The sequence below is a fragment of the Rhinichthys klamathensis genome, unplaced genomic scaffold (assembly GCF_029890125.1).
Source record: "Rhinichthys klamathensis goyatoka isolate OS25496 unplaced genomic scaffold, OSU_Roscu_1.1 h1tg000338l_1, whole genome shotgun sequence".
Classification (NCBI taxonomy): Eukaryota; Metazoa; Chordata; class Actinopteri; order Cypriniformes; family Leuciscidae; genus Rhinichthys; species Rhinichthys klamathensis.
This window is the reverse complement of record NW_026606852.1, coordinates 975,243-1,002,843: the sequence shown is the minus strand read 5'-3', so window position 1 is coordinate 1,002,843 and position 27,601 is coordinate 975,243. Positions and strand designations below refer to the sequence as shown.

Sequence of the window (27,601 nt, the reverse complement as noted above, 5' to 3'; positions counted from 1 at the left end):
AACCCTCATTCCAAAAGAAAAGTATCTGTGATTTCAATGTGAAATGATTTCAACAAAATTTCTATTACGTTTTATTTCGTTTTCTATATAAAATAATGGCAGTATTTTCATAGAATGAACATTGATAGTTTTAAAAGCCAAGCTCTGAAAAAGACAGAAAGTTAGTTATACTATTTATAATATAATATTTATGGTTAAACAATTAATTATAAAATACTCTTAATAAGAAAACAAAACACATATAATGTTTGATGATGTTGTGTACTACTGCATTTGAAAGAGAAGGAAGGAGTTTTAAGGAAGAATTGCGTTATGTAGGATATCGAGAATAAGTTATATCCTAAATCATGGTCCAAATGCGGGGGGGGGGGGGAAATAATGCAATCGTGAGATTTATTAGGATCAGGGGATTAAAATAGGAGAAATATATAATAAAATACTCTTATTTTGAAGTTGTGTAGCAGGAAGTTATGCGCTCTACAGCCGAGATCACGTTGACAAACACACACGTGTGTGCGCAGCAATATGGATCTCTCCAAGTGGTGTAATCTAAAGTCCGAACCGAGTTTAAAGAATTTGACAGAGGCAGGGTTCGGAGTCCCGAAAGACAAACAGCACGTTCCCGTGCAGGAGCTCGTGAAGGCGCACATTGAGTCATTTGATCAGGCAGTTACTGATGGATTATGTCGGGTTGTGGAGGTGAGGTGCAGACATATGCTTATGCATGTGTCTGCACATACAGTAGATGCATATTCTCTATAGACATTAACATGCAAGTGCTGGCTATACAGGTAACATATGTTTGTGTTTAGGCCATTCCTCCTTTGGAGTTCTTGTACAAGGGAAACAGAGTCAGCCTGTCTTTTGTGGAGGCCATCATTCACACGCCAGCGGTTCCTAAAGGAGGAATCAGTCGAGATCTGCGGATGTTCCCTGCCGAGTGCAGAGGCAGGCGCTGTACATACAGGGGGAAGCTAGTGGTAAGCCTGAGGGTTGAATATGAGTAAATATGGTGAATTGATTATAACACGATATATTGTTACACACACACACACACACACATACACATACATATATATATATATATATATATATATATATATATATATATATATATATATATATATATATATGTGTGTGTGTGTGTGTGCAACAATATATTGTGTCACAATATATCGCAATATAACAATATGTATTGTGGTATAGTATATAAAAAGTTTTAGTGTCAGTACTACATTAAACTACTATATATAATGTTGTATATAATGTATAATGCAATAGCCAGGGGAATATTTGTGGGTCCTGATAATGCCGAATGTCTTGTTACCAGTAAAAAGTGGCCTACATTATTTTAAATATATCTAGTCAGTGACAGAGTGCAAGCATATTCGTCTAAAATAATTATGTATTTTCAGCTTCAGAATAATTCCGAATGAACTTTTGACAGGAAAATACAACAGAGAATATAATTTACACGTAGTGCGTCACTTCTACGTGGTAATCATTAGGGGTGGAACGGTACACAGAAGTCACGGTTCGATTCATACCTCGGTTCAGACATCACGGTTCGGTACGATTTCGGTACAATGGAGGGAAAAGCAAAACAAAAATGCAGAAGGCATTGTATTTTTTAAATAAGTTTTATTAATAAAGGCATAGAACCAGTTTATTTGTAGTGCACTGACAATTGTTTTATATAATTAGTTTATTAATTAAATTAATAAAAAGACAAAAAGACATTGCGATATGTTTGGTAATTGTACCTGAATTAATTTAAAATTATTTTGCTATATTTCAGATCAATATATTTGTTTTCCTTAATTTTAATTAACATTATTAATTGACAATGTAACATTATTCTCATCTGAATTATAAATAATTGATTTCTGTATAAAATAATACTACCATTACACATTCGATTTTCTTTTTTTAATCAATGTGTAAGATTAGTGCTCCGAGGACAAGAAATGAAAACCAATGTAATATGACGAATGTCCAAAAGATGGGACCCACAGACTGTTTTGAAATGGAGTTGTATAAATATGTTTTGCTTTTAAAACTGTGTGTGTGTGTGTGTGTGTGTGATTTTGGTTGGGTGACAGTTGTAGGTTACAGTTTGACAAGAGTTTACAGTGTGACAAAAGCACAATGTTGTGTTTTGTTGCGAGTGTACACAAATATAAGTAAACACTTTGCAGGTTTAATGATCTGTATGAACAAAATGACGGAGTATGTTTTTTTATGTTTCCACTGTTCGATCGCGCGCCTCTCTCTCTCTCTCTCTCACACACACACACACACACACACACACACACACACACACTCCAGTATTGCAATCTTGACATCGCAGCCTGTCCATTATGCGGTCACGGTCACACCAAACGCGAATAGAGCGTCAAATTCGCGTCTAGTTCGACGCTAGTCCAAAGCGAATAGGACGCGCGTATAAAGCCAACGTTTGAAGTGAACGCGCGTTCAGAGCTAAGCCGATGGTACATATTATGTGTCCCTAAAGAACCCGCGTATCTAACAGTAGTTCCGCATTACAGTTTTATTTATTTTTATACCGTGTATTCTCCGTGTAAATTCGTGCACCGAACCGTGACGCCCGTACCGTTTCGGTTCGATACGAATACATGTACCGTTCCACCCCTAGTAATCATAGTAACTAAATCCATGTCATGATGGGGTTTGGCATCACGACGGTTTTGCTTCTAGGTGGACAGTTAAATCCTGGAAATCCTATAGAATTCAACCAATCAGATGTTCAGCCAACGGTTATTTCTAAGGCTGAGACTAGTTAGGTCACTGCTTGATATCCAGTCTGGGTCCTGGAGCCAAGCCAGTTGACGACCACTGATCTCAGTGTTTTGTGTTTTCACAGGCTGACGTGAGCTGGTCTGTTGATGGCGTTCCCAAAGGAATCATCAAACAGTCTTTGGGACAGGTGCCGATCATGGTCAAATCGAAACTCTGCAACCTTCACGGTCTCTCACCCAAAGAACTCATAAAGCATCACGAAGAAGCTGAGGTATAAATCACACGTCACAGAACTGCATGTAACGCCACCATCATACTGTTGTCTTTTGGGTAAAATAACACTTAGTCTTGTTTTACCGGTAGGAAATGGGTGGTTATTTTGTGGTGAATGGCATAGAGAAGGTGATTCGTCTTTTGATCATGCCGAGGAGGAACTATCCCATCGCTATATCAAGACCAAAGTTTAAGAGCAGAGGACAGGGCTACACTCAGTACGGTGAGTGCTGCATCTTTTCCAGAATGAATAATTGAAATAGGATGTATGAAATACGCAGATTGACTTCGGTATTAACTGTGTGCAGGTATTTCAATGCACTGTGTAAAGGACGAACACACAGCCATTAATATGAATCTACACTACCTGGAAAATGGAACAGTGATGGTGAATTTCATTTACCAGAAAGAGCTGTTCTTTCTTCCCTTGGGCTTTGCGCTGAAGGTAAAAGAAAATAGTTTTTTATTTTTTATAAACTCTCCAAATCATCCTAAAGGTGTTTATTTTGTGATAATAACCAGTTGACATTACCCTACTTATTACCATGTTTATTATTATATGACCTGATTTCACAGACAGGGCTTGGATTAAGCCAGGAATAAGGCCTTAGGTAAATTAGGGCATTTAAGTAGCTTTTATAAATGTGCCTTTAAAAAAAAACATTACTGGTGTGTCTCTTGAGACAAAACAACGGCCCTGATATATTTTAAGATGCGTCAATGAAGGCTTGAATTTTGGTGCAGGATTGTGGGTATTGAGCATAATTTTACTCATTCCCACAGGTTTCGCACTTATAAGGCGGGAAATTCGCACAATAATTTATCAATTAGCTTGTTGGTTGAATACGCAAATTAATCCACACAGTTTGTTAGATTCATTTAGTCATTTTTTGCGTTCTGTTCTTGTTTACTTGTCTTTTTTGTAAATTATATTCAAGGTTGAAATCAAGCTTCCTTGTGCTGTGTGTAAACCATAGACTGTAAAAAAATAGGTGTAAACCCATACACATCAAAATGACCTCATTGTAAACACACAAATACATAGTGAGCATACATTTAGGTGAGATAAATGTAACTACCCCCTCAAATGACACCCACCCTCCCCATTTCCAAATTGAAAATCAGGACCTGCATTAAAGGGATAGTTCACCCAAAAATGAAAATTAAGTCATTAATTACTCACCCTCATGTTGTTTCATCCCCGTAAGACCTTCGTTCATCTTCGGAACACAAATGAAGATATTTTTGATTAAATTTGAGAGCTGGATCACTCCTCCATAGGCTTCTTAAGGGATAGAAACTTGACGGCCCAGAAAGTCATTGAAGAAAATGTTAAAATAGTCCAAGTGACTACAGTGGCTCAACTAAAAGTTTATCAAGCGACGAGAATACTTTTTGTGCCGAAAAACAAACAAAAATAACGACTTTATTCGACTCTCCTTTTCTTCCTTGTGGGCCTGAGACGAGAGTTCAAGAGATTTCCACGACGCATGCGCGAGAACTGAGAAGAGGACGTTCTTCTTCTACTACTTCTTGTTCAGTTCTCGCGCATGCGTCGTGGAAATCCCCCCCCCCCCCCTTTCCCCCTCAAACAAAAAAAATTCCCCCCCCCCCCATGAGAATAATCTAAGGGGGATTTCCCCCCCATTTTCCAAAATGAAATTCAGGCCCGATTATACAAACATATTTGACCAGCTCGACTGACCAATCAGATTTTCCAGAGAGTGGTGTAATATTTAGGTACTGGTGCAGGTGCATAATCACTTTTGAATTTAATGTTTCAAATGCCTTTCCTTTCACCTCAAAAGGCTCTAGTGGAGTTCTCAGATTACCAGATCTACCAGGAGCTGATTAAAGGTCGAGAGGAGAACTCTTTCTTTAAGAGCTGTATCTCCGAAATTCTGCGTATGGTCATGGACCAGGGCTGCACAACTAAAGCCAAGGTGCTCAGTTACCTAGGCGAGCGTTTCCGGGTCAAACTCGACCTCCCAGAGTGGTTCACTCACGAGCAGTGTGCTCAGTTCCTGTTAGAGTAAGTCCTAGGTGTTACAGAACCTACACTTGTTTTTTGTTGTTTTTTGCCATTTTGTTGATGTACAGTGCTGGTCAGAATTATTTGCCCCCTTGGTAAATATGATCAAAGATGGCTGTAAAAAGTAAATCTGCATTGTTAATCTTTTTGATATTTTATATAAAAAAAAAAAAAGCAAAAATCTAAACTTTCATTGAAGTAAAATAATTGAAAGTGGGGGGAAAATCACATTATGAAATAAATGTTTTTCTCCAAAATATGTTGGGAACAATTATTTGCCCCCTTTTATTAAATACTTTTTGCAACCTCCTTTTTCCAAGATAACAGCTCTGAATCTTTTCCTATAATGCCAGTATTTTGGCAAACACTTAATATTGGTGTTGGTTCTGGTCCTAATATGATCCTGGACATCTTGTTCAGATATCATCATGGATTCGATCAAATACCAACAGATAAAAAATCAAAACCTGACAACCTCTGCTAGAAATCTTATAACGGGCCGTAGTTGGATCTTCCATCAGGACAGTGATCCAAAAACAAACATCGTAATCAAAACAAAAAGGGGTCACTGAGCACAAAACCAAGCATCTGCAATGGCCATCCCAGTCCTCTGACCTGGAGAGAAGAAGCGCCAACATGGATCTGGGAATCTGAAGGATCTGGAGAGATTCTGTATGGAGGAATGGTCTCTGATCTCTTGTCAGGTGTTCTCCAAACTCATCAGGCATTCTAGGAGAAGACTCAGAGGTGTTATCTTGGAAAAATTAGGTTGCAAAAAGTATGTAATAAAAGGGGGCAAATAATTGTTCCCAATGTGTTTTGGAGAAAAACATTTATTTCATAATGTGATTTTTTCCCCCCCACTTTCAATTATTTTACTTCAATGAAAGGTTAGATTTTTGCTATTTTTTAAAATAAAATATCAAAAGGATAAACAATGCAGATTTATTTTTTTACAGCCATCTTTGATCATATTTACCAAGGGGGCAAATAATTCTGTTAAAATAATATTTTTTACTTTAATAATATCAGTAAATTTAGTAGGGATGTCCCGATCAGGTTTTTTTGCCCTCGAGTCAGAGTCCGAGTCATTTGAAAACATTAAAACATAAAAAAAGAATAAAGAAGAGCGAAAAAAAAACAGATCCAGGATATTTCTTATTTTTTATTTAATTCACCTTATTTTAACATTCAACAACTGTTAACAAACCGAGCACTTCTGTGAGGTAGCTTGAACAATCAAGTAATAAATAACATAAAATCTTCACTTTTGGACTTTAGTGCAACAGTAAATATAGAAAAAGTCTAATATAAAAACAAATAGCACCTCAACTTAAAATACCCGGCAGGCATGTAAACAAAAAATAAAAAGTCTTTTTTTTTAATAATGAGAATATATATATATATACATTAGGGTTGTAACAGTTCACAAAATTCGCGGTTCGATACGATACAGCAAAAAGAAAGAAATGCCAGAGAAATTTCCTATTTATTAAAAGAAACTATTTTTAAATAAGTTTGAGTTTTCCTACATCTTGAAACTTTCAGGTTTATAAATGGGGGTAATCTTTGAAGGATGAACAAATAATGTTTTGGTAATCACATTAAAAATAACATTTAAATATATATTTATATAATATTTGAATTTTGAAGTGCAACATTAAATCTATGTTCATTCACGGCACAATGTTTCTCCTGGTTCCCACGTCAGCGCTTTTTGATCTGATAGAGATCTACGGTTAATAACGGAGAAATTTGAATGCTTCTCACTAGATCTCTCAGCGATGTTATTACTTCAGTGGCGAATTCAAATGTTTTCTTCACTGGATCTCTCAGCACAGTGTCGCCTGATCTCGCGCTGCACAGATGTTGCTGGTCCGAACTGATAAACGGTCCGTTAAGCACAATATAATGAGTAGCGCAGTTTCGTTCCGCTTTCATTACGTTCGCCATTTGATGTTGCGCAACGTTGCGCCAGCGCGGATTTTGTTAGCAGAAAAATGGTCCTAGGAATCGTTTGGTTTGTATGCGTACCGAACCGGAAGCCTCGTACCGAAACGGTTCAATAATTATGAATACATGTACCGTTACACCCCTAATTTACATATATCCGAGTCCTGATCAGGAGGTAACGTCCGATTCCGATCGAGTCTGAAACCACGTGATCGGGCCTGATTTCCGATCGCGTGATCAGATCGGGACATTCCTAAAATTTAGAATTTTTTTCGTGTTTTTTATGTGAGATCTGTTGGAAGTAGAGCTGCATGATATGGCAAAAGATAATAATTGCATTTCAAAATTTATACACATCAACAAATTCCATGAAATGTGGCATTTTACAGTGTTATTCTTCTGTTTGCAGTGAATGTCTGTGTATTCACCTAAAGTCAAATGTGGAGAAGTTCTACGTGTTGTGCATGATGACACGGAAGCTCTTCAGCTTTGCCAAACAGGAGTGTATGGAGGAGAACCCTGACAGTCTGATGTTCCAGGAAGTTCTCACACCAGGCCAGCTCTACCTCATGTTCATGAAAGTAAGATCACCTTTATCATCTGCTCACATGTCTTTCTTGCACACTCCTTTCATGAACGCTACCATTCAAATGTTTGGGGTTGGTGAGATTTTTCAAATGCTTTTGACTATGCTCAAGGCTGCATTTATTTGATCAAGAAATATTGTTACAATTCAAAATAGCTATTTTAAAATGTAATTTATTCATGTAATGGCAAAGCTGAATTTTCAGCACCATTACGCCAGTCTTCAGTGTCACATGATCCTTCTGTAATCGGTTAATACACTGATTTGGTGCTCAGGAAACATTTATTATCATCAATGTTAAAAACAGTTGTGATGCGTAATATTTTTGTGTAAACTGATGCATTTTTTTTTCTCCAGGATTCTTTGTTGAATAGAAAGTTTGAAAGAACATTTATTTCAAAAAGAAACCTTATAAATGTGACATTCTAACGGTGACTCCACATGCTCAATCGGGCAAAAACAAGCTCCGACAGATGCCAGCAAACTGATCCGACAAAACCAGACAGTGTCTATTGCCGTCTGTCATGTGTTGTGTGAAATTGGCCTTTACTGAATAAAAGCCTTAATTTGCCCTCCCCCCGAAAAAACTACCAACCCCAAACTTTTAAACAGCAGTGTGTATAGCTGCAAGTGCAAAATGCAGCACATTACAACAACAACAAAAAAACAAAATAAAAAATCCCAATGCTGTACTGAATGTTCCTTAGGAGAAAATGGCAGGCTGGCTGGTGTCGTTTAAACGGGTCTTGGAAAAGAAAAGTGAAAGACTGGGAGAGCTGACCACAAATGGTTTAACCAAAATCTTCAACATGGCTACAGATCTCACCAGTGCCTTCGAGTATATGTTAGCCACAGGAAACCTCCAGTCCAAGACAGGTATGAAACTGGTATTGTAAACTTGCCACATTAATACAGAATGAAGTCACAGAACTGATGTGCGGTCACAGGCTTTCCATGTGCATCAATAGATGACATTTGTCTTTTTAACCCCAGGTCTGGGCATGCTGCAGAACAGCGGACTGTGTGTCGTGGCGGATAAGCTGAACTACATCCGTTACCTGTCTCATTTTCGCTGTGTGCATAGAGGAGCCGCCTTCGCTAAGATGAGGACCACGAGTGTGCGGAAGCTGCTGCCAGAGTCTTGGGGTTTCCTGTGTCCGGTACACACTCCTGACGGAGAACCGTGCGGCCTCATGAACCACCTGACAGCCCAATGTGAGATTGTGGCACAGGTGTATCCCACAACCACCCTGCCTGCCCTGCTCTGCTCTCTGGGTAAATAACATCTTATCATTGTTAAACAAGATCCTCACTTGGCTCTAGCAAAATGCCTATAATTAGGACTGGCGGACTACATGGTTAGTCAAAATATAAAACCAAAATCTTAATATAGTTGGTGCAATTATCAATTTGCAAAGACTGTGATTTAATTAAATAAATAAGTGCGCTGCATGTTTCAGAGTGAAGCATGGCACTGTTTTTACAAGCGAGCAGCTCATAATCCAGTATTTTCAGTGTCTCAGAGTGGCTCTGTTCACAGTAAATGCAGCTCTGCACAAAATAAACTGCATCTCCTCTGAGTTTGGGTCATGCATAACATGCAATTTGGAACACATGTACCAACCATCTTCACAAAGAACTTCAAAATTTTGTCAACAAAAGAAAAAAAAAAGAAAAGCTCTATGGTTTAAAGTCTGAACATAAATAAATTAAGACCATAATTATTGTATTGTAATTTTAGTTACAATACAGTACTACAAAATAAAATTGTTTACTTTTTTTTTACTGTAAATTATTTATTATTTTGTCTATTTTTATTTAGTAAGATAGTTGGATAAGAATCATTGTAAAAAAATGTGTATATATATATATATATATATATATATATATATATATATACACATATTTGTGTGTGTGTGTGTATAGTTATTTAACAGCTTGAAAGGGCTTAAAAAAAAGCTTTTTAAACGCAATTGCAATTTTTAAACTATTACATTGTTTTCCCCAAATCGTGCAGCCCTATCTATAATATCCTGCGAAGACTTCAGATGACGCAAACTCTGAATCAACATGTACCAATGCTACATTTTTCTAAATGTCATAATGTAATAATTTAAGGCAGAAAAAATGAGCTCATTGAAGTAATGAATACTTGTTTTTTAACAAATGATTGTTTAATTTAATACATTTTTAGCTAACTGTGATTTTGTATATGTACATTTCTGAAATGCATAACTTAGACAGTTACCTCTGATAACAGATCACTCTAAATGTACATTTATTCATTTAGCTGACGCTTTTATCCAAAGCGACTTACAATTGCTATATATGTCAGAGGTCGCACGCCTCTGGAGCAACTAGGGGTTAAGTGTCTTGCTCAGGGACACATTGGTGTCTCACAGTGGATTTGAACCCGGGTCTCTCACACCAAAGACATGTGTCTTATCCACTGCGCCATCACCACCCCAAATTGTAATGTGGAATAATGCATTTTCTGTAAAGCTGCTTTTGAAACGATGTGTATTGTGAAAAGCGCTATACAAATAAATGTGAAGTGAATTGAATATCCAATTCAATTGGATATTAAAACTATTTTATCTATCACCAGGTGTGACTGCTGTAGATGGTAGCCCCAGTCAGCCTTATTCAGACTGTTATCCTGTCATACTGGACGGGGCCATGATTGGCTGGGTTGAAAAAGAAGTGGCGCCCTCCGTCATCGAATCTCTCCGCAGATTTAAGGTGGGAAATGATTTAGTTTCTTTTTGTATTTTTCTTATCCTTGATCAATTTATGTTGAGGGTTTTTATCATATAAATTTGAACATTTGTGTCATCTGCAGGTGCTGAGAGAGAAAAAAGTGCCACCCTGGACTGAGATTGTTCTGGTTCCTCAGACGGGTAAAGCCAGTTTGTACCCAGGCCTCCATCTGTTCACCACACCCTGTCGCATGGTGCGGCCTGTCCGAAACCTTGGCCTGGGCAAACAGGAGCTTATTGGCACTTTTGAACAGGTGAGAAAGTTGTTGTAGAAAAGTTGTTGAAACTCAAGTACCACTGATAATCAGTGGAAACCTGTGTGGTTGGCTTGAAGTAATGAATACTTGTTTGTTAACAAATGATTGTTTAAGTTAATACACTTTTAGCTAACTGTGATTTTGTATATGTACATTTCTGAAATACATAACTTAGACCAGGGGTCGGCAACCCAAAATGTTGAAAGAGCCATATTGGACCCAAAAAAAAAAAAAAAAATCTGTCTGGAGCCGCAAAAAATTAAAAGCTTTATATAAGCCTTATAATGAAGGCAACACATGCTGTAAGTGTTATATTATCTTTATTAGTATCAAAATGATAAGTAGGCTACAAATTAGAGCTTAGATCGGGCCCAAAAAATCAAGCCCGGCCCGGCCCGACACATTAAACGTAATTATGAGCCCGATTTTAACCCGACCATTTTTTAATGCGTGGGTCGTTATAACTGACGTTCTCAACTTTCTTTCTCCCGCCCGCAACATTTATGTTTTGTCCCGCTCCCGCCCGCAAATACACTTTTTTCTGTACCTCCAAATACTTTCAAGTTAGCCTACGTGTCGCCACCATACATCCTCCTGATAAATTATTTGTTATTAAAGCATTAAAACACAAACCACTGTTAATTTAACATAAAAGCAAGCAGTTTACTATGCGTGCATGGTTTGCCATGACTGAATGCGCGCAAAGCGCGCTCTCTTAATAATTCCTAAAAAGCTGACAGTTCATCGCGATCTCACACATCTCTGTTATTATCAATGAAGCTGACTGCACAATGAATCTTTCATAATATCCACACTTTGTTCGTTATAATTAAAGGATTTGCCAGCATACAGAATTCAGCACTGAACAAAAACGTCAGTTTTGAGCGGTGAGGGGAGTCTATCTTAAATGCTTCTGATTGGCCATTGCGTTCAAGAAATCAACACATATGTCTGTGATTGGCTATATCGCTCAACGCTGCAAACACGTTATGAATAGAAATTCTGGCCTATAAATCGTTTCTATTTTGTTTTAGTACAGTGAGTGCATTACCGCCCGCGCTCGCACTCGGCCATCAAATCTAGTCCCGCGCCGCACTCTATTGCGTTGGGAGTGCTCAGCTATCTTTCTCTTTTTCCGCTTGGGATCCATGGCCCATGACACACCCGCTGGTTTGTTTGTTTGTTTGTCAGCCACCGGTCTAGCATCACGCCGATCTGACAGACACGTGTGTCACAGTCTATGACGTAAATTCTTCGTTGACAGAAATGTTGAAATTAAATATTTATTATACACATTTTTACAACGTTGAAAAACTTTAAGAATATTTGTCAGGTTTTTCCTCCTACATAAATTATATTAAAACAAAAAATATTTTTTCCATTTTCAAATTTTTGAAAAAGCTCCAGGGAGCCACTAGGGCGGCGCTTATGAGCCGCGGGTTGCCGACCTATGACTTAGACAGTTACCTCTGATAACCTAGTATACAGTAACAGTACAGTAACCTAGTAACAGAAGTCCTATATACTTCCTTTGAACATTTTTTTTACTTGGCACATACCTTCAGCCTGTTCTGATTTAGCATGTCCTAGACCCCAAATAAATAAAAAATTGTGCTTGAATGTTTAAATTGACAAGGCTTAAAAACGTCCAAATGATAAACTTTCATGATGATGCAGCACTTGCCCAATCGGGACAGTGACAGTTCTGTCAACTCTTGGCCATCGGGCAGTCCTTATTGTCGAGACCTGCATTTAGATCTAGCGTGTCAGTTGTTCACGTGTTAGCCTCTTTCTTTCTCTCACAGTGAGTGTGAGAGAAAGCGATAGAGGGCGCTCTCAACCAAGCAAAGTAAAGCTCAGCAGGCAATGAAATTATATCTGAGCTAAACTCATTTTTTTTCTTCTAACTCAAACACAGATGACTGAAATCGTGCAATTTACTAGCCATTGGCTAATTAAATACAGTTTTTTGTCATCTAGAATGAAATTTGGTCGCCTATGCAAGTGATTTACTCGCATTGTAAAGGGTTGTTGTAGTTCTTTCCCTCACTAAAGCAGTTAAGTACCTTTGTCTTTTTGTCCAATTTTGAATGACTTTTTTGCTTCAAATCAACGTTTGTAATGTTGTGATTTACCTCGTAGCTGGTTGGTTTGTTTCTTCACTGATAACTCTAACTAAGACTCTTTTAAAATCCTCATGGGACAAATACTTCTGGAACCAAAGCCACTGGAAAAAAAAAAGTGGGCTTGCAGTTCATCACTCTTTACTGTTTTCAGGTGTACCTGAATGTGGGCATCTTTGAGGAAGAGTTAGAGGAGGGAGTGACCACACATCAAGAGCTGTTTCCTCACAGCATGTTGAGCGTGGTTGCAGAATTCATCCCTTACTCTGATCACAACCAGAGCCCCAGAAACATGTACCAGTGCCAGATGAGTAAGACTTCCTCACTTCCTTTTTGTTTTTGATGGATTATATCTAAATTACTACTTTCTGTCATAACATGTCTACAAATATCATAAAACAAATGAACTATGGGCTGCAACTTACTTGACATCATCCTGTCTTAGGTAAACAGACCATGGGCTTCCCACTGCATGCGTACCAGGAACGATCCGACAATAAACTGTACCGTCTCCAGACCCCCCAGAGTCCTCTGGTCAGACCCGCGATGTACGACCACTACAACATGGACAATTACCCTATTGGCACAAACGCAATAGTGGCTGTCATTTCTTACTCTGGCTACGATATGGAAGATGCTATGGTAAGCATAGTTTCCCATTGGTACATTCCGAAACGTTCTTTTGCATTTGTTAATATTGTTCATCCTTTTTAACTTTCTCCAGATCGTCAATAAGTCCTCATGGGAGCGTGGCTTTGCTCATGGTTTTATTTATAAGACCGATGTCATAGATCTGAACAAAAAGGTCAAAGGTGAAGACAGCATTGTGTTTGGGGTAAAGCCAGGGGACACCGCATTACTGGGCAAACTGGATGCAGATGGATTGCCATTTATTGGCTCCGTGCTGAAGTATGGAGACCCTTACTACAGCTACATCAATCTCAATACCGGCCAGAGTCGTGTTATCTTTTTCAAGTAAGACATCACTGTAGTTAATTTTACTCTATTTCAGGTGTATTTTAATATTGTTTTTTATACTTTTATAGCATGTATTAATATTTTGAATATAGCATTTATACTTATTTACAAATAATACAGATATATATTTTAATTTTTGGTTTTAGTAATTTTATTATGTGCTTTTGTAATTTTTATTAGTTTTTTATATATATAAATAATATATATATATATATATTTATATATATATATATAATTTTTTTTAGCTATAACTTATATAGTTTTAGTAATTTAGTACTTCAACTGAAAATTATTTTATATTAGTTAGTTGTCAAAGCAACCAAGTTTTTATTTATTTTTTAAAATATTTAAAATTTAATAAAAAAAACAGGGTTTAAAAGTTTAACAATAACAACACTTCTCTAATGTGACAGAAATACTATTAGTCGACAACGTGCGAAACAATTTCAATTATTAAAAAATATATATATATTTGCAATTGTTTATGGTAATATTGGTAACATTCGTTAAAAAAAAAACATTCACAAAATAATCAGTCACAAAAGAAATTCACCAAAAAACTACTTTCTAGTTTATCCTTCTGAAAAACTAATATTTTTGTCTTGTGGACAAGATTAACACTGCTTTACTGACATAGCCAAGTACTGCTCAAATTTTACTGAGGAAATGTTAAAAACTGTTATATTATTAGGGCTGGGATAAACGATTATCTTTTAAACCATTAATCTAGCGATTTTTTTTTTTTTTTGATGCATCGATTAATCTAACGATTTTTTTTTCCAGTCCGATTCGATTTCGATTCACTTTGATTATCGATTATCTCCCCATTAATTGACAAATAGCACTTTATACATGTTGATTTACATATCTGAATAAAAAAAAAAACATGAATTCCTTAACATTGCAATATATGTTTATTGCTCTTAAAATTCCAAAATAAAAGACTATATAAGTGCAAAGTAATGCATTCTTATTTTTGTAACATTCTCATTTTCCACTAGATATGTTCCTCTATATCTCATCAGCAATTTCGATTTCGGCACGCTCTGCGGCAGCTGAGCACTAAGGAGCGAATGTACAGTGAAGTGACATCACTGCCAGATTCAAACTGTGCTGAGCCAAAGACGGACGCGCTCAGCGCTTGTCATCATAGGCTGTATCACAACTGTTCAGTGTTTTTAACCACGTTTATTTTAGGTTTCAGACATTTAAATACATTTAATTTATAGTAAAACAATACATTTATAGTTTTTCCCAGTTCACCGGCCACTTACTTTCATGTATTTCGGGAGAAACTGATGAATTCACGTGCTGTAATAAATCCAACAGACAGGAATCTCGGAACTGCGGCCCAAACAAAAACATGACGGCGACATCTCTCGCATGCATTGTGCGTGCGTGCCGCCTTGCACTTCTGAAAGTCTGAGGAGCCACTCGTGTTGCTATACTACTCTCCGGCGCCGCCGTCTTTGTTTTGGGTCTGACGAATCGACGCGAATATTTTGCGTCGATGTATTTTTATTATATAATTTTATTTCAATCTACTTATTTGATATTTTGTATTATAATGTTTAGTGCAATGTAAAGACTACTGCAGATTTGTTTTCTCGTTTTTTTTTTTTTTGTCCTAGAATAAATTGTGAGAATATTTAATCAAAAACCCATTGACTTCAGGATAATGGAACCTGAAGTACTCAAATACTAACCTGGTTTTGGCCCATCATCCCTGCAGCATTGATTATTGATTTCTGAACACCTATTTCTCCTCAGGTACCAGGAGAGCAGCATAGTGGACAATATCAAGGTGTGCAGCAATGACACCGGCACTGGCCGTTTCAAGTACATTTGCATCACAAACCGCATTCCCAGGAACCCCACCATTGGTGATAAGTTCGCCAGCAGACACGGTCAGAAAGGAATCTTGAGCCGCCTGTGGCCCGCGGAGGACATGCCCTTCACCGAGAGCGGCATGAGCCCGGACATCCTGTTCAACCCTCATGGCTTCCCCTCCAGAATGACCATCGGGATGCTCATCGAGAGCATGGCTGGAAAATCTGCGTCTCTCCATGGCCTGTCTCACGACGCCACACCCTTCAAGTTCTCAGAGGAAAGCTCTGCGTTGGAGCACTTTGGCGAGATGCTGAAAGCCGCGGGATACAACTTCTACGGAACAGAGCGGCTCTACTCCGGCATCAGCGGCTTGGAGCTCGAGGCAGACATCTTCATCGGGGTGGTTTACTACCAGCGCTTGCGTCACATGGTCTCTGACAAGTTCCAGGTGAGAACTACGGGAGCGAGAGATAAAGTGACCAATCAGCCGCTGGGAGGGAGGAACGTGCAGGGAGGAATCCGGTTCGGAGAGATGGAACGGGATGCTTTGCTGGCTCACGGGACGTCGTTTCTGCTTCACGACCGGCTGTTTAACTGCTCAGATCGCTCCGTGGCGCAAGTTTGCATAGATTGCGGCAGCCTGCTGTCGCCGCTTCTGGAAAAACCCCCTCCTCATTGGTCAACTACACGGCATCGGGAAACATACTGCTTGTTGTGCAATAAGAGCGACTCTATTGAGACTGTGTCCGTTCCTTATGTGTTCAGATACTTCTTAGCAGAGCTTGCAGCAATGAACATTAAAGTCAAATTAGAAGTCAAGTAAAACTGTTGGACTGTATTCAGTTTCTCCGCATATGTGGAAAATAAAGTGCCTGACAGTATAATGTGAAGAAAAAGGGTAAAATGCTTTATTCGCTTGAGTGTTTGTCTCATTTGTATAATAAAATGCGTCTGTATGAGTGGCCATCAACAATATTTCCTTATCAATTGCAATTAGCACCAATGTGGACTGTTTTCATATCAATAGCAATAAGCACTTATGTGGACTATATTCATTTTTCAAGGTCATGCATATGTATTGGAGTTTATTTGGTTCTATTCACTTTTTTGTTTTTTTGAGGAAGCACAAACCCACCCCGATTAATTGTTCGTAATTACTAATATTACGATTTATTCGTTTTATTTAGTAACATTTTAATTATTTCATTAAAGTTTTCATGTCTGAATAATTACACTGATTTAAGTCTTGCATGCTTTAATTACCTTATGGGTTTGAAACTGATTCATTAAAAGAAAACACCAACAGAGTAATTTGTTAGTAAAGCAGACTACACTCCATTGTTGCTCTGTAGCAGTCGAGGTACACAGTTGTGATAGAATCTCTTGATCATGAAGTAAGGATGTGTTATATCTCCAATGTTTACGCCCAGAGGGAACAGAAAATGGGAGAAAAGGTAAAGTCACTGGGGAGTGGTCTGAAAGAAGAAGAGGTAATATATCAGCATTATCAATTAATGTGATACAAGGGATACGAGCAGATAATGAATGCATGAATAGGATTTGTGGCGAGCTGATCTCACTGTTCTCAATCGCCATATATCACACACGTTGACCTGTTTTATAAAATCATTTAACAACTTTGAAGAGGCTAAATCAGTGAGATATTTTAGACCTATCGACTATAATGCACAACATTGAAGTCAACGCCCATCACAAGCAGTGTTGGGGGTAACTCATTACAAGTAACTTGAGTTACGTAATCAGATTACTTTTTCAAGTAACTAGTAAAGTAACGCATTACTTTTAAAATGTACAACAAAATATCTGAGTTACTTTTTCTAATAAGTAACGCAAGTTACTTTGTTTTCCCCTTTATTGACTGACAGCTCTTCTGTCCTAATGTTGAGACAAATCGAAGTGCAGAGGCGTTGTGTGTAAACATGATGGTTATTATAGTTCTAGATTAAATGGATTTACTCATCTCACTTGCACAAAAAAGATTCAATATTCCTCAAAATGAATAAAATCAGTGAAATGCAGAATCAGAACACTATGCAAACCTCCAATACCTAAATATGTTAAATAAAACATAAATTTTTATAAATGTAATCTTTATTGACCAAAGTACTTGCTTCTGACTTCCGATTTTTCAGTTAAACCATAAGCAAAAATGACTATAGATTTTTTTATATGTTTTCATTGGTAAAGTAAGTGTTAAATTTGTTACTGAACACTACTGTACTCTACTGTACAGGAGTAAATCTGCATTTCCTTCAGTCTGAGGCTTATTATTTCACTTTTGGTGTGAAAGGGTCTTTACATTTGCCCAAAAATATATCTTTTTTGGTATAAAAAAACAAGCCCAGCCCAGGTGGAAAAAAAGTAACGCAAAAGTAACGTAACACATTACTTTTCTAAAAAAGTAACTAAGTAACGCAATAAGTTACTTTTTAAGGGAGTAACGCAATATTGTAACGCATTACTTTTCAAAGTAACTTTCCCCAACACTGATCACAAGATAGTCATTAAAACTTAGTATCATACGAACAAGCAGTTAATGGAACGCACTATCGTATTCATTAGGGGCATATACTCAGAAAAAAGCGCATTTAATATAGGACCATGTACAGAGGACACAAGTACTGTGACCATCTGCATCACTCTTAGAACAATGTATGGAAATGGGAAGGCGCCAATACCAATATCAGAACCCCCTTATTTTTCTGCCAGAAACTAGTTATTTTAGTTTATAAAGTTTTAAATAAGGATATTTTTTCTTACAAAAACCCATCGCTTTTATCAGAAGGTCTTTATTAACCCCCTGGTGTCGTATGGATTACTTTTATAATGGATGGATGCAATTTTTTGGACTTCAAAATCAGGACTGCCATTCACTACCACTATAAAGCTTGGAAGAACAATGATATTTCTTTTTTTATGTAACTCGGTGTTCATCTGAAAGAAGATAGACATATACACCTAAGATGTCTTGAGGGGATAATTTAAATTTTAGGGTGAACTATCCCTTTAAGTTCAGGAATCGGATACTTATAAAATTAAAATTCCTCTTATCGATTCCTTTGTGTGCATTTTAATATGATTTTAAACCATTCAAGTGCAAGAAGACCCGCACACTGTTTTCTGTGCTGCACATACAGCCAAAGCGTGTGCGCACAGAAAAAGTTATTTTAATGTGATTTTAAACCATTCAAGTGCAATAAGACTCGCGCTCTGTTTTCTGTGCTGTGCACACATCCAAAGCGCGCACACAGAAAGCCGCCTCTGAATAGTGCGCAATACTAGTTCTCTAGCACTTAAACGGACAAATACACAAAAATGTCAAAATATTCTCATAAACGCGTGCAGTTATGTCTTAAGATAACGTAAACGGTTCACAGAAAACGCATAACAGTATATTAATTGAATCCATCTTAAAGTGATAGCAGCCTAAAATTCTTGCTGCCATCTCTATAATAACGTTAATCAAACAACAAAAGATAAAGAGAAAACGTACATTTTATTTATTAAGTGCAGTGTTATTTTACATTTGATTACAGTGTCTGTACCTGAATAGCTGAAAATCTTAAAACACTTTATTTCAATCGTATCTCCATTCAGTTGTATTCATTTGTGCGCTTTTTTGAGTGTGTACTTGTATTTAAATAATGCTTGAAATTTATATTAGATAGTTGTTTTTTGCTACAATTAAATGTTTTTCAATAAGACAAAAAATAAATGTGAATGATTTTTTTTTACCTTATTGGAATTGAACTTAGAAATCGATAAGCAGAATCGGAAAGGGGAATCGCTAAAATACCCAACCCTAATTATAAATAGAGGCAGAACAACATTACTGTAAAAACAGCATGCTTCTTGTCATGTTAAATTTAAATTTGACTTCATTAAAAATATCTTCATTTGTGCTCCAAAGATGAATGAACGTCTTATGGGATTGGAATTAAATGAGAGTGAGTAATTGATGACAGGATTTTAATTTTGGAGTGAACTATCCTTTAAAAACTTTTTACCTCACATGAGTCATCACATTTTTCAAGTGCATCTTTAGGTCTACATTTGTAGACATCATTTCAACATCAGTTCAGCTAGAACATCATTCAGATTCAGTACACTAGGTATAGTGTAGTCTGGAGTCACAGAGCCCTGCGGGAGAGATTTACAGTCACTGTTTATCCATACGGTTGCTCGCACTCCTGCATTAACGCCTCCCTGGATGTCAGTACTGAGAGAATCTCCCACCATGATGCAGTCCTGTGGCAGAACTCCCACAGACTTGAAGCAGTGAGTGAAGATGGAGTGCGCCGGTTTCTGCTCAGGATGATCTCCTCCGACAACCACCACATTAAAGAGACCCTCGCATCTCACAGCTTCGATCTTCTCCCACTGCGTCTGACTATCGCCGTTGGTGAGCAGAAGCAGTTTGTAATTTTTCCGCAGTTCTTCCAGGAGAGATCGAATCTCAGGAGACAGAGTCAGCGCCTGTAAACGTGTGTTCTTCCATGTGTAGTAGCAACTGTTGGCCAGATCCGGATCAGGATCTGTGCCCTGCGTCTCCTGTAGGGCTTCATACCAGTGATGGATCCTCACACTATCTATTGTTTTTCCGTCTGATGGGTCGAACGATTCGTGATGAAGCTTTCGTGAATAGCATTCACAGATGTCTCTGATGTGGATTTCCTGCACAGGTGTCGACTTTAGCAGCTCATACACCTGAATAAAGAGCACAGCGTAAATCATAAAATCTACATCTTTTTTAAACAAAATAAGTACAATTTGAATATTATTTAGTTTCTTTTTTAATTAAAAGACATTACAGTCTTAAGTGTTGAGTAAGTGTCCAAATAATTTTTTAAAACAACATCATTAAAAAAAAAGTCCATATTTAGGTCCACATATGTAGACATAATTTCAACATCAGTCAGATTCAGTACACAAAAGGCCAAAAGAGCCTTTTAGAAACAGCTCTACTCAGCAAAGGTCTCACACTACTAGACCAGGGGCCTCATGTACAAAGACTTGCGTTGAATTCATACTAAAACATTGCGTACGGACAAAGCTGTAAATGTGCGTACGCACAAAAAAAAGCAGATGTAGGCTATGAATCTCTGCGTACGAAGGATCCCACGTATATTCTCTTTGTACATCCCAATTAACGTAAAATTAGCGCACATGCACGAGCACAACGCCCCACCCAGTCTCCTCCCCCAATTAAATTAATTTAAATATGGTAATTAGTCCAATTTGGTAAAAGAAACCTGCAAGAACATGGCTAAAGCAAGCAAGAAACGAAATTTCACTGAAAATGTCTTCTATGTGAATATATAGTAAAGTGTAATTTATTCCTGTGATCAAAGCTGAATTTTCAGCATCATTTCTCCAGTCTTCAGTGTCACATGATCCTTCAGAAATCACTCTAATATGATGATTTGATGATCAAGAAACATTTTTGAGTATTATCAGTGTTGAAAACAGGTGTGCTTCTGCTTCATATTTTCGTGGAAACCGTGATATAGTATTTTCAGGATTCTTTAATGAATAAAAACTTAAATCAAACAGATATAGAAATCTTATAATCTTTTGTAACATTATAAATGCATTTACTCTCACTTTTAAACTAATTCAATGTGTCCTTGCTGAATAAAAATATTACTTTCTTTTTTTATCTTTACTGACCGAATTAATGAAGTTTATTTTTTATTCCTTAAGCCAACGCTGCCATTGCTAGACGGGTTGTATCAATTTGGACATGCTTTATATATGTTCTTACTTAATTGCATAATAGAATATTTTAATAAAACTCGTGTGACAATAATATGTCAAATAATTTATCAATTACAAATTATAAGCAATATCTGACAGCTGGTGGTGCGATAGAACAATTCGTAGTGTAATGTTTGCCACTTCACTTTATTGCCTCTATGAGTCGCCAACGGACAAAAATCACGACAAATATGCGTACGCCAGACATGAAGTTTACTTGGAGGAACGCACATTCTTACGTTAATTTCACTGTTAGTACATCTGGCCGTGAACGTGAAAGCTGACGTACGCCATGTTTTTGTGCATACGCAGTGTTGATACATGAGGCCCCATGTGATTGAGTTTGTGTCCCAGCCTTCTTGATATTGGTCTTTCTGACCATTTTGCTGTATTTTTCAAACTGGGTTTATTATTTTTTAATCAATTGATTAGACCGTATATGCAACTGCAGTTGCTTCATCTTTCACTAAATTGGGCTAAAAATGTTTGGATGATGAAATTTCACAGCTTAATAAATTGGATTTATTTGCTCCTCTTACGTTTTAGTAAATTTATTCCCTCTTGGCCAACTTTTACAAGCTCTAGGTATTAAGTATCATTCTTATGCCGATGACACACTGATCTATTATTCATTGTAAACAAGGTCAAAGTGAGGCTGTCTTGGAGGGCTAATCATTTTCTTTGTCTAAACACAGTATAAAGAGTGATAAAACTGAGGTCCATAAGGCTGGCCAAACACCTCTTACCATTGAGCATTCTGGCATTGAGTAAAAATTGAGGTAATCTTTGATTCTTCATTGACATTTGACATCATGTACTGAATGTTGAAAAGACACTTTTTTTTCCTTAGACTATTGCAAAATTGCGTCCCATGCTATCCCTGTCAGTTGCAGTAAAGCTAATCAATATATTTGTTTTTTCCCCCGTATTGATTACTGTAATGTGCTTCGTACTGGAGTTTCTAGCATACTCTAAATAAGCTACAGTATGGTAGAAATTCTGCAGAGAGAATTTTAACTAGGACCAAAGTTAATCATATTATATGGAGACTAGAGATCATATTACTCCCATTTTGAAATCATTGCACTTGCTACCGGGTAAATTTAGAGTTGATTTTAAAGTTCTTATGCTCACAAATAAAGCACTTCACGGTCTGGCTCCGGTGTATTTATCTCAGCTTTTTACACCATATATCTCAAACCGAAATCTTCGCTCTTCTCAGCATTGTCTTTTGGTTGTCCATCAAACCATCAGAGACAAACCAGTTGTCCATCAGAGCTTTTTCTATATTTGCTCCCAGGTTTTGATTTTGCTTCCAGTTGAAATTCAGGAAGCACAGTCTCTTTGAATTTTTAAAACATATTTGGAAACATATTAAGTTGGCTTATTGTTGTTTGTGGTAAACATTGTTGATTTCTTGTTGTTTTAATACACCTATGAAGTATTGTTGATTTAGTATTGTTCCTTGTATTTCTACCTTGTAAAGCGCTTTGAGAAGCTCCTTTGTTTGGAGGCACTATAGAAAATAAAGTTATTATTATTATCATCACCCTCATAGTATTACCATGGTACGTGTCCAAAAAACATGGTAATGGTACTACTTTGATTGATATACTGTATACCAGAGCTCGAAAGTGAGGGGGGCTGGGGGGATCTCTCTTATAACATTGGACTGAATTTCCTGGACTGAAAATATATCCTATATATTTTTTTTTTTTATCAATAAAAACAGCTGTTCTTTTGAAGGCTGTGCTACGGGGAAAGCTAATAGCTATAACTGCACAACTTAACAGAGTTAGAAAAGAGAAGTATGAAAAATTTATGAATACTTTGAAAGAGTTAGAAAATAAATTTAAGAGTAAAAGAGAATTAAATACACAAAAACAGATAACTGAAGTAAAAACACAAATAGAAGATTTACTTAATCAAGAAGTAGAGAAAAAGGCAAGATACGTCAAGCAAAGTTATTATGAACTTGGTCCCAAGTCAGCAAAGTTACTTTGCTGGATACGGATACTGCAATTCACAAAATTAAAAACCCAATATCACAGAAAATTGAAACTAAGCCTGAGGAGATTGAAAAGATTTTTAGAGAATACTATCAAAAACTCTATTCACAAGAAGAGACCGTGAATAAGCCGTACATAAGGGATTTCCTGTATTAGATTTACCTAGCATTGGGGAGATAGATTTCACTAGAAGAATTAAATAAGACGCTGGGAAAAATGAAGACTAATAAAACTCCGGGTGGTGATGGGTTTCCTGCGGAGTGGTACAGAAAATTTCTTGACAAACTGAACCCAATTATATTAAGATCTTTCAACTGGACGATAAAGGAGGGTCGCATACCACCATCTTGAAAAGAGGCCATTGTGTCTTTGATTCCCAAGGAGGGGAAAGATCAGGGGCGTAATTTGTGGGGGGGATGGGGGGGATATAACCCCCCCAATATTTAAATCTATGCATTACAACCCCCCCATTATTTATACCATGATCACAATATCAGGAGGCATACCCAAACTTCAACCCCCCCAATGTTCAAACCAAATCTACGCCCTTGGGAAAGATAGAGACGATTGTGTGAATTACAGACCCATATCCATTTTGCACGTGGACTATAAATTGTATACTTAAATTATTGCTAAAAGACTGGAATCATTTGTTACACAATTGATTGATGAGGACCAAAGTGGGTTCATTCCAGGTAGACAGGATAATATTAGAAGAACTTTACACATACTCGGAAAAATGAATAGAGAAAAATCGAGTGCAGCTCTAATAAGCCTGGATGCTGAAAAGGCATTCGATAGGGTGGGGTGGGAATTCCTATACCAGACGCTGGAAAGATTTGGATTTAATCAAGATTCAATAAATTTTATTAGGGCAATTTACCAACAGCCTACCGCCAGAATCAAAGTGAATGGGTCTCTAATAGAGCGTTTCTATTTGAGCAGAGGAACGAGGCAAGGTTGTTGTTTAAGCCCCATCCTCTTTGCTCTGTATATTGAACCACTGGCACAGGCCATTAGACAAGAGGAGGGATTAAAGGGTATCACTATGGGACAAATGGAGCACAAAATTGGACTATTTGCTGACGATGTTATGCTATACTTGCATGATTTGGATTCCTCTCTCCCTAAACTTTTGGAGGTAATTGAACAGTTTCATGTTTGCTGCTCTGGTTATAAACTAAATATCACAAAAACTCAAATTATTCACTTTAATTACTCTCCAGGAGAAATAAATTACAAATAAATTAAATGTAAATTGGAAAACAAAAACACTGAAATATTTAGGTATAATCACAACAAAAAAAACCTGAGCTGCTATATAAAGCAAACTATAACCCAATAAATGATAACATAAAAAAAGATTTGGAGAGGTGGTCGACCTACCCGCTAGATTTTAGTAGCAGAATAAATGTAATAAAAATGAATATTCTGCCAAGGCTCCTGTATCTGTTCCAGTCGCTACCAGTGGAAATACCACTTCAACAATTTGCACAATGGGACAAAATGGTGTCAAGGTTCATATGGGGAGGAAAACGCCCCAGAATACGTTTCTCTACTTTGCATCTGCCAAAAGAGAAAGGAGGAATGGCTCTGCCAAACTTAAAACTGTACTTTCAAGCTGCACAACTACGACCTTTGTGCCTTTGGTGTGATAACTCTTATATTGCACGATGGAAAGATATTGAGACTTATGTACCAGATTATAATGTTCAAACCCTGATGGGAGAGGAAGGCCTAGATGACACTCTAAAGAAGGGTCTGAATCCTATAGTTATATTTTCCCTTGGGATCTGATTAAGCAATTGAAACTTAAAAATGATCAAAAAATACTGAGATGGATTGCACTGGATAACAGATTTAAGCTGGTTATTTATGACAGTACGTTTAAAGATTGGATGAATAAGGGCCTGACAGCTCTCTGCATAGCTATCGAAAACAACAAGATGAAGAGTTTTCAGAAGCTAAAGGATAGTTTTGATCTAAATAACCAGGATCTATTCAGATACTTACAGCTGAGAGATTACTACTGCAAAGAAATTAAGGGGTTTTCTTCTGACATGGTAAACCCTCTTATTGAAATAATGTGTGGGGCTTATCAACAAAAGACCAATAAGATTGTGTCTAAACTCTATCAGAGTCTGATGGAGAACTTGAAAAACACTACTATGTAAAAGCAAAATGGGAATGTGAATTAAAGGTCGTCCTCACGGTGGAGGAATGGTATCAAGCATGTTGCCTACTCCAGACCTCCACCAACTCCCAACAGTGGAGAGAATTTAATTGGAAGTGTTTTATGAGGTTTTTCATCACTCCTTATTTGAAGAGTAAACAACTTGGGATACCTCAAGACTGTTGGAGGGACTGTGGTAGTAGGGACGCAAACCACGCCCACATCTTCTGGACATGTCCTAAAATTCAACCATTTTGGTCTATCGTTAATAATCCTTTACAGAACGTGTTGGGGTACAATATCCCAAAGGAATGTAAAGTTATGTTTCTCGGAAACATCACAGAAAGTGTGCGGAAGGAGGACATTTATTTATCCAAGATTTTATTATCTGCGGCCCGAAAGGCTATTACTAAATTTTGGCTCAAATCGAACATCCCAGATCTACAGCAATGGATAAGTTTAATTCAAAGTATTTTTATAATGGAAAAATTACTATAAGGTTAAGAGAGTCAGCATTTAAAGAAAAATGGAGAAAATGGACCCATTTTCTGGCCCTAGAATCTGCATAACTGTTCTTCCCAATACAACTATATACTGTATGTTAAGTTTATGTGATTCTACTGATTGGGTTTCTGGTAAATGTATGCAAAAGATGGTAGACGTATTGTAAATGTAAGGTTTATTGAACAGTGATTCCGATGAGTAACTAGACTTATTTTTGTTTCAATTGTACAAGGTACCTCCTCCTTGGCCTCCTCTGATTTTGTTCAATGTATGTTATTTATTTTATTTTACTTTTTCCCTTTTTGTTTTAATGTTGTTGACATAAAACTCTAATAAAAATTGAAAGTATAAAAAAAAAGGCTGTTCTTTAAAGTCTCCCTGTGGTGAAAATCAAGATTTTAATATTGTTTATAATATGTCTAGTATTTAATGTAATTTAAGATAAACCATGTGTAAATTTACAAAGTCAATATCATTGCTGAGTATTTTCTCCTTAAAACTCCAGTGAATCAAAGACAGTTGAAATCGCAGGTGTTTCTGACGTCGCAAACTACTTTGTAACCAATCACGACCACCTGTGATCATCAACGAGTGGATCTCTGAGCTGGTGTGAGTGAGTGGAGGCGGGGCTAATTAGCATATTCATAGAAATGCGTATACTAAATGAGGCAAGGGTGTAGAGTTACATTTAAGGCATGAAGAATTTTTTTCCAAGGAAAACATAATTTTGATGATCAAAGATGAGTTTTAAGGGAGACAATAATTGACTACAAGAGGGACGTTAAGCCTTTTAAATAAATAGTTTGTTATACATGCATTCAAATAAATATGTATATTTTGTAAGCCTATAGATTTGCACCAAAACAAAAATCTTATGGTGGGGACTTGATCCAATTCAACCACTGCATACTTCGGAGTACATCAATGAATTACCTATGTCAAAAACATAGAAACAGTACCAGAAATATTGTCAGCTGTTCCTTAAAGGTGTCAGTTTGAGCATTATTCATATTCATGCATTTACCTTCTGAATGGCAATTCGTCCTGCGCCAGCTGTGTCGACCAGCGTATTATCCAAGTCGAATATAATCGATAAAACTCCTCGACTTTCCATCATATTAGACATAAACCTCCGATATTGACTACAGTCAGTTCCGAACACGCGGAACTCCGGCTACTGACGTCAGACATGTATTGTGACGCAGCACTCAATTTGCATCATGGGAGATGCAGTTCCCAAGGGGAAAAAATGTCGGTTGCATTTAAACCTCTATGATTTAAACTGGTAAGAATGTTAGTCATATTTTTTAAAGACTGTTTATAACTTATGCAAGTCAGTTACATAAAAACATTTAACTGGAAAAGGCATACAATCAGTATGTAGGCTATCTAGTATTGGTGGTGGTTTGTTTGTTTTTTCTTCATTTATTTATTTATTTATTTTTTACTAAATTGATCATTCAAATCATAGGCGGAGTTTGGGGGGGGCTAGGGGGGGCACTGCCCCCCCAGACCAGAGCCAATTAATGCCTGCCTTGTGCTTTGAAAAAAAAAAAAAATACTGTATTCATATTTTCTCATTTTAT

General features: G+C 37.1%; 2 protein-coding genes across 2 annotated transcripts; one reads left to right on the top strand and one right to left on the bottom strand.

Moving 5' to 3' along the window:
• Positions 1-482: 482 nt before the first annotated feature.
• polr1b (RNA polymerase I subunit B) lies at positions 483-16,785 on the top strand. The gene is made up of 15 exons (XM_056272436.1): positions 483-699; positions 813-980; positions 2,885-3,031; positions 3,124-3,256; positions 3,342-3,478; positions 4,842-5,065; positions 7,428-7,599; positions 8,312-8,480; positions 8,598-8,879; positions 10,213-10,346; positions 10,447-10,617; positions 12,898-13,054; positions 13,189-13,385; positions 13,468-13,718; positions 15,492-16,785. Exons 1-15 carry the CDS (start codon positions 526-528, stop codon positions 16,372-16,374), a joined length of 3,399 nt encoding a protein of 1,132 aa, XP_056128411.1. The 5' UTR covers positions 483-525; the 3' UTR covers positions 16,375-16,785.
• Positions 16,786-19,511: 2,726 nt separating this feature from the next.
• nanp (N-acetylneuraminic acid phosphatase) lies at positions 19,512-27,196 on the bottom strand. Its single transcript, XM_056272452.1, has 2 exons — positions 27,040-27,196; positions 19,512-20,279 (listed from the first exon to the last, which is right to left on the bottom strand). The coding sequence occupies exons 1-2, from the start codon at positions 27,139-27,141 to the stop codon at positions 19,635-19,637; spliced, it is 747 nt and encodes a 248-aa protein (XP_056128427.1). The 5' UTR covers positions 27,142-27,196; the 3' UTR covers positions 19,512-19,634.
• Between the last annotated feature and the right edge of the window lie 405 nt (positions 27,197-27,601).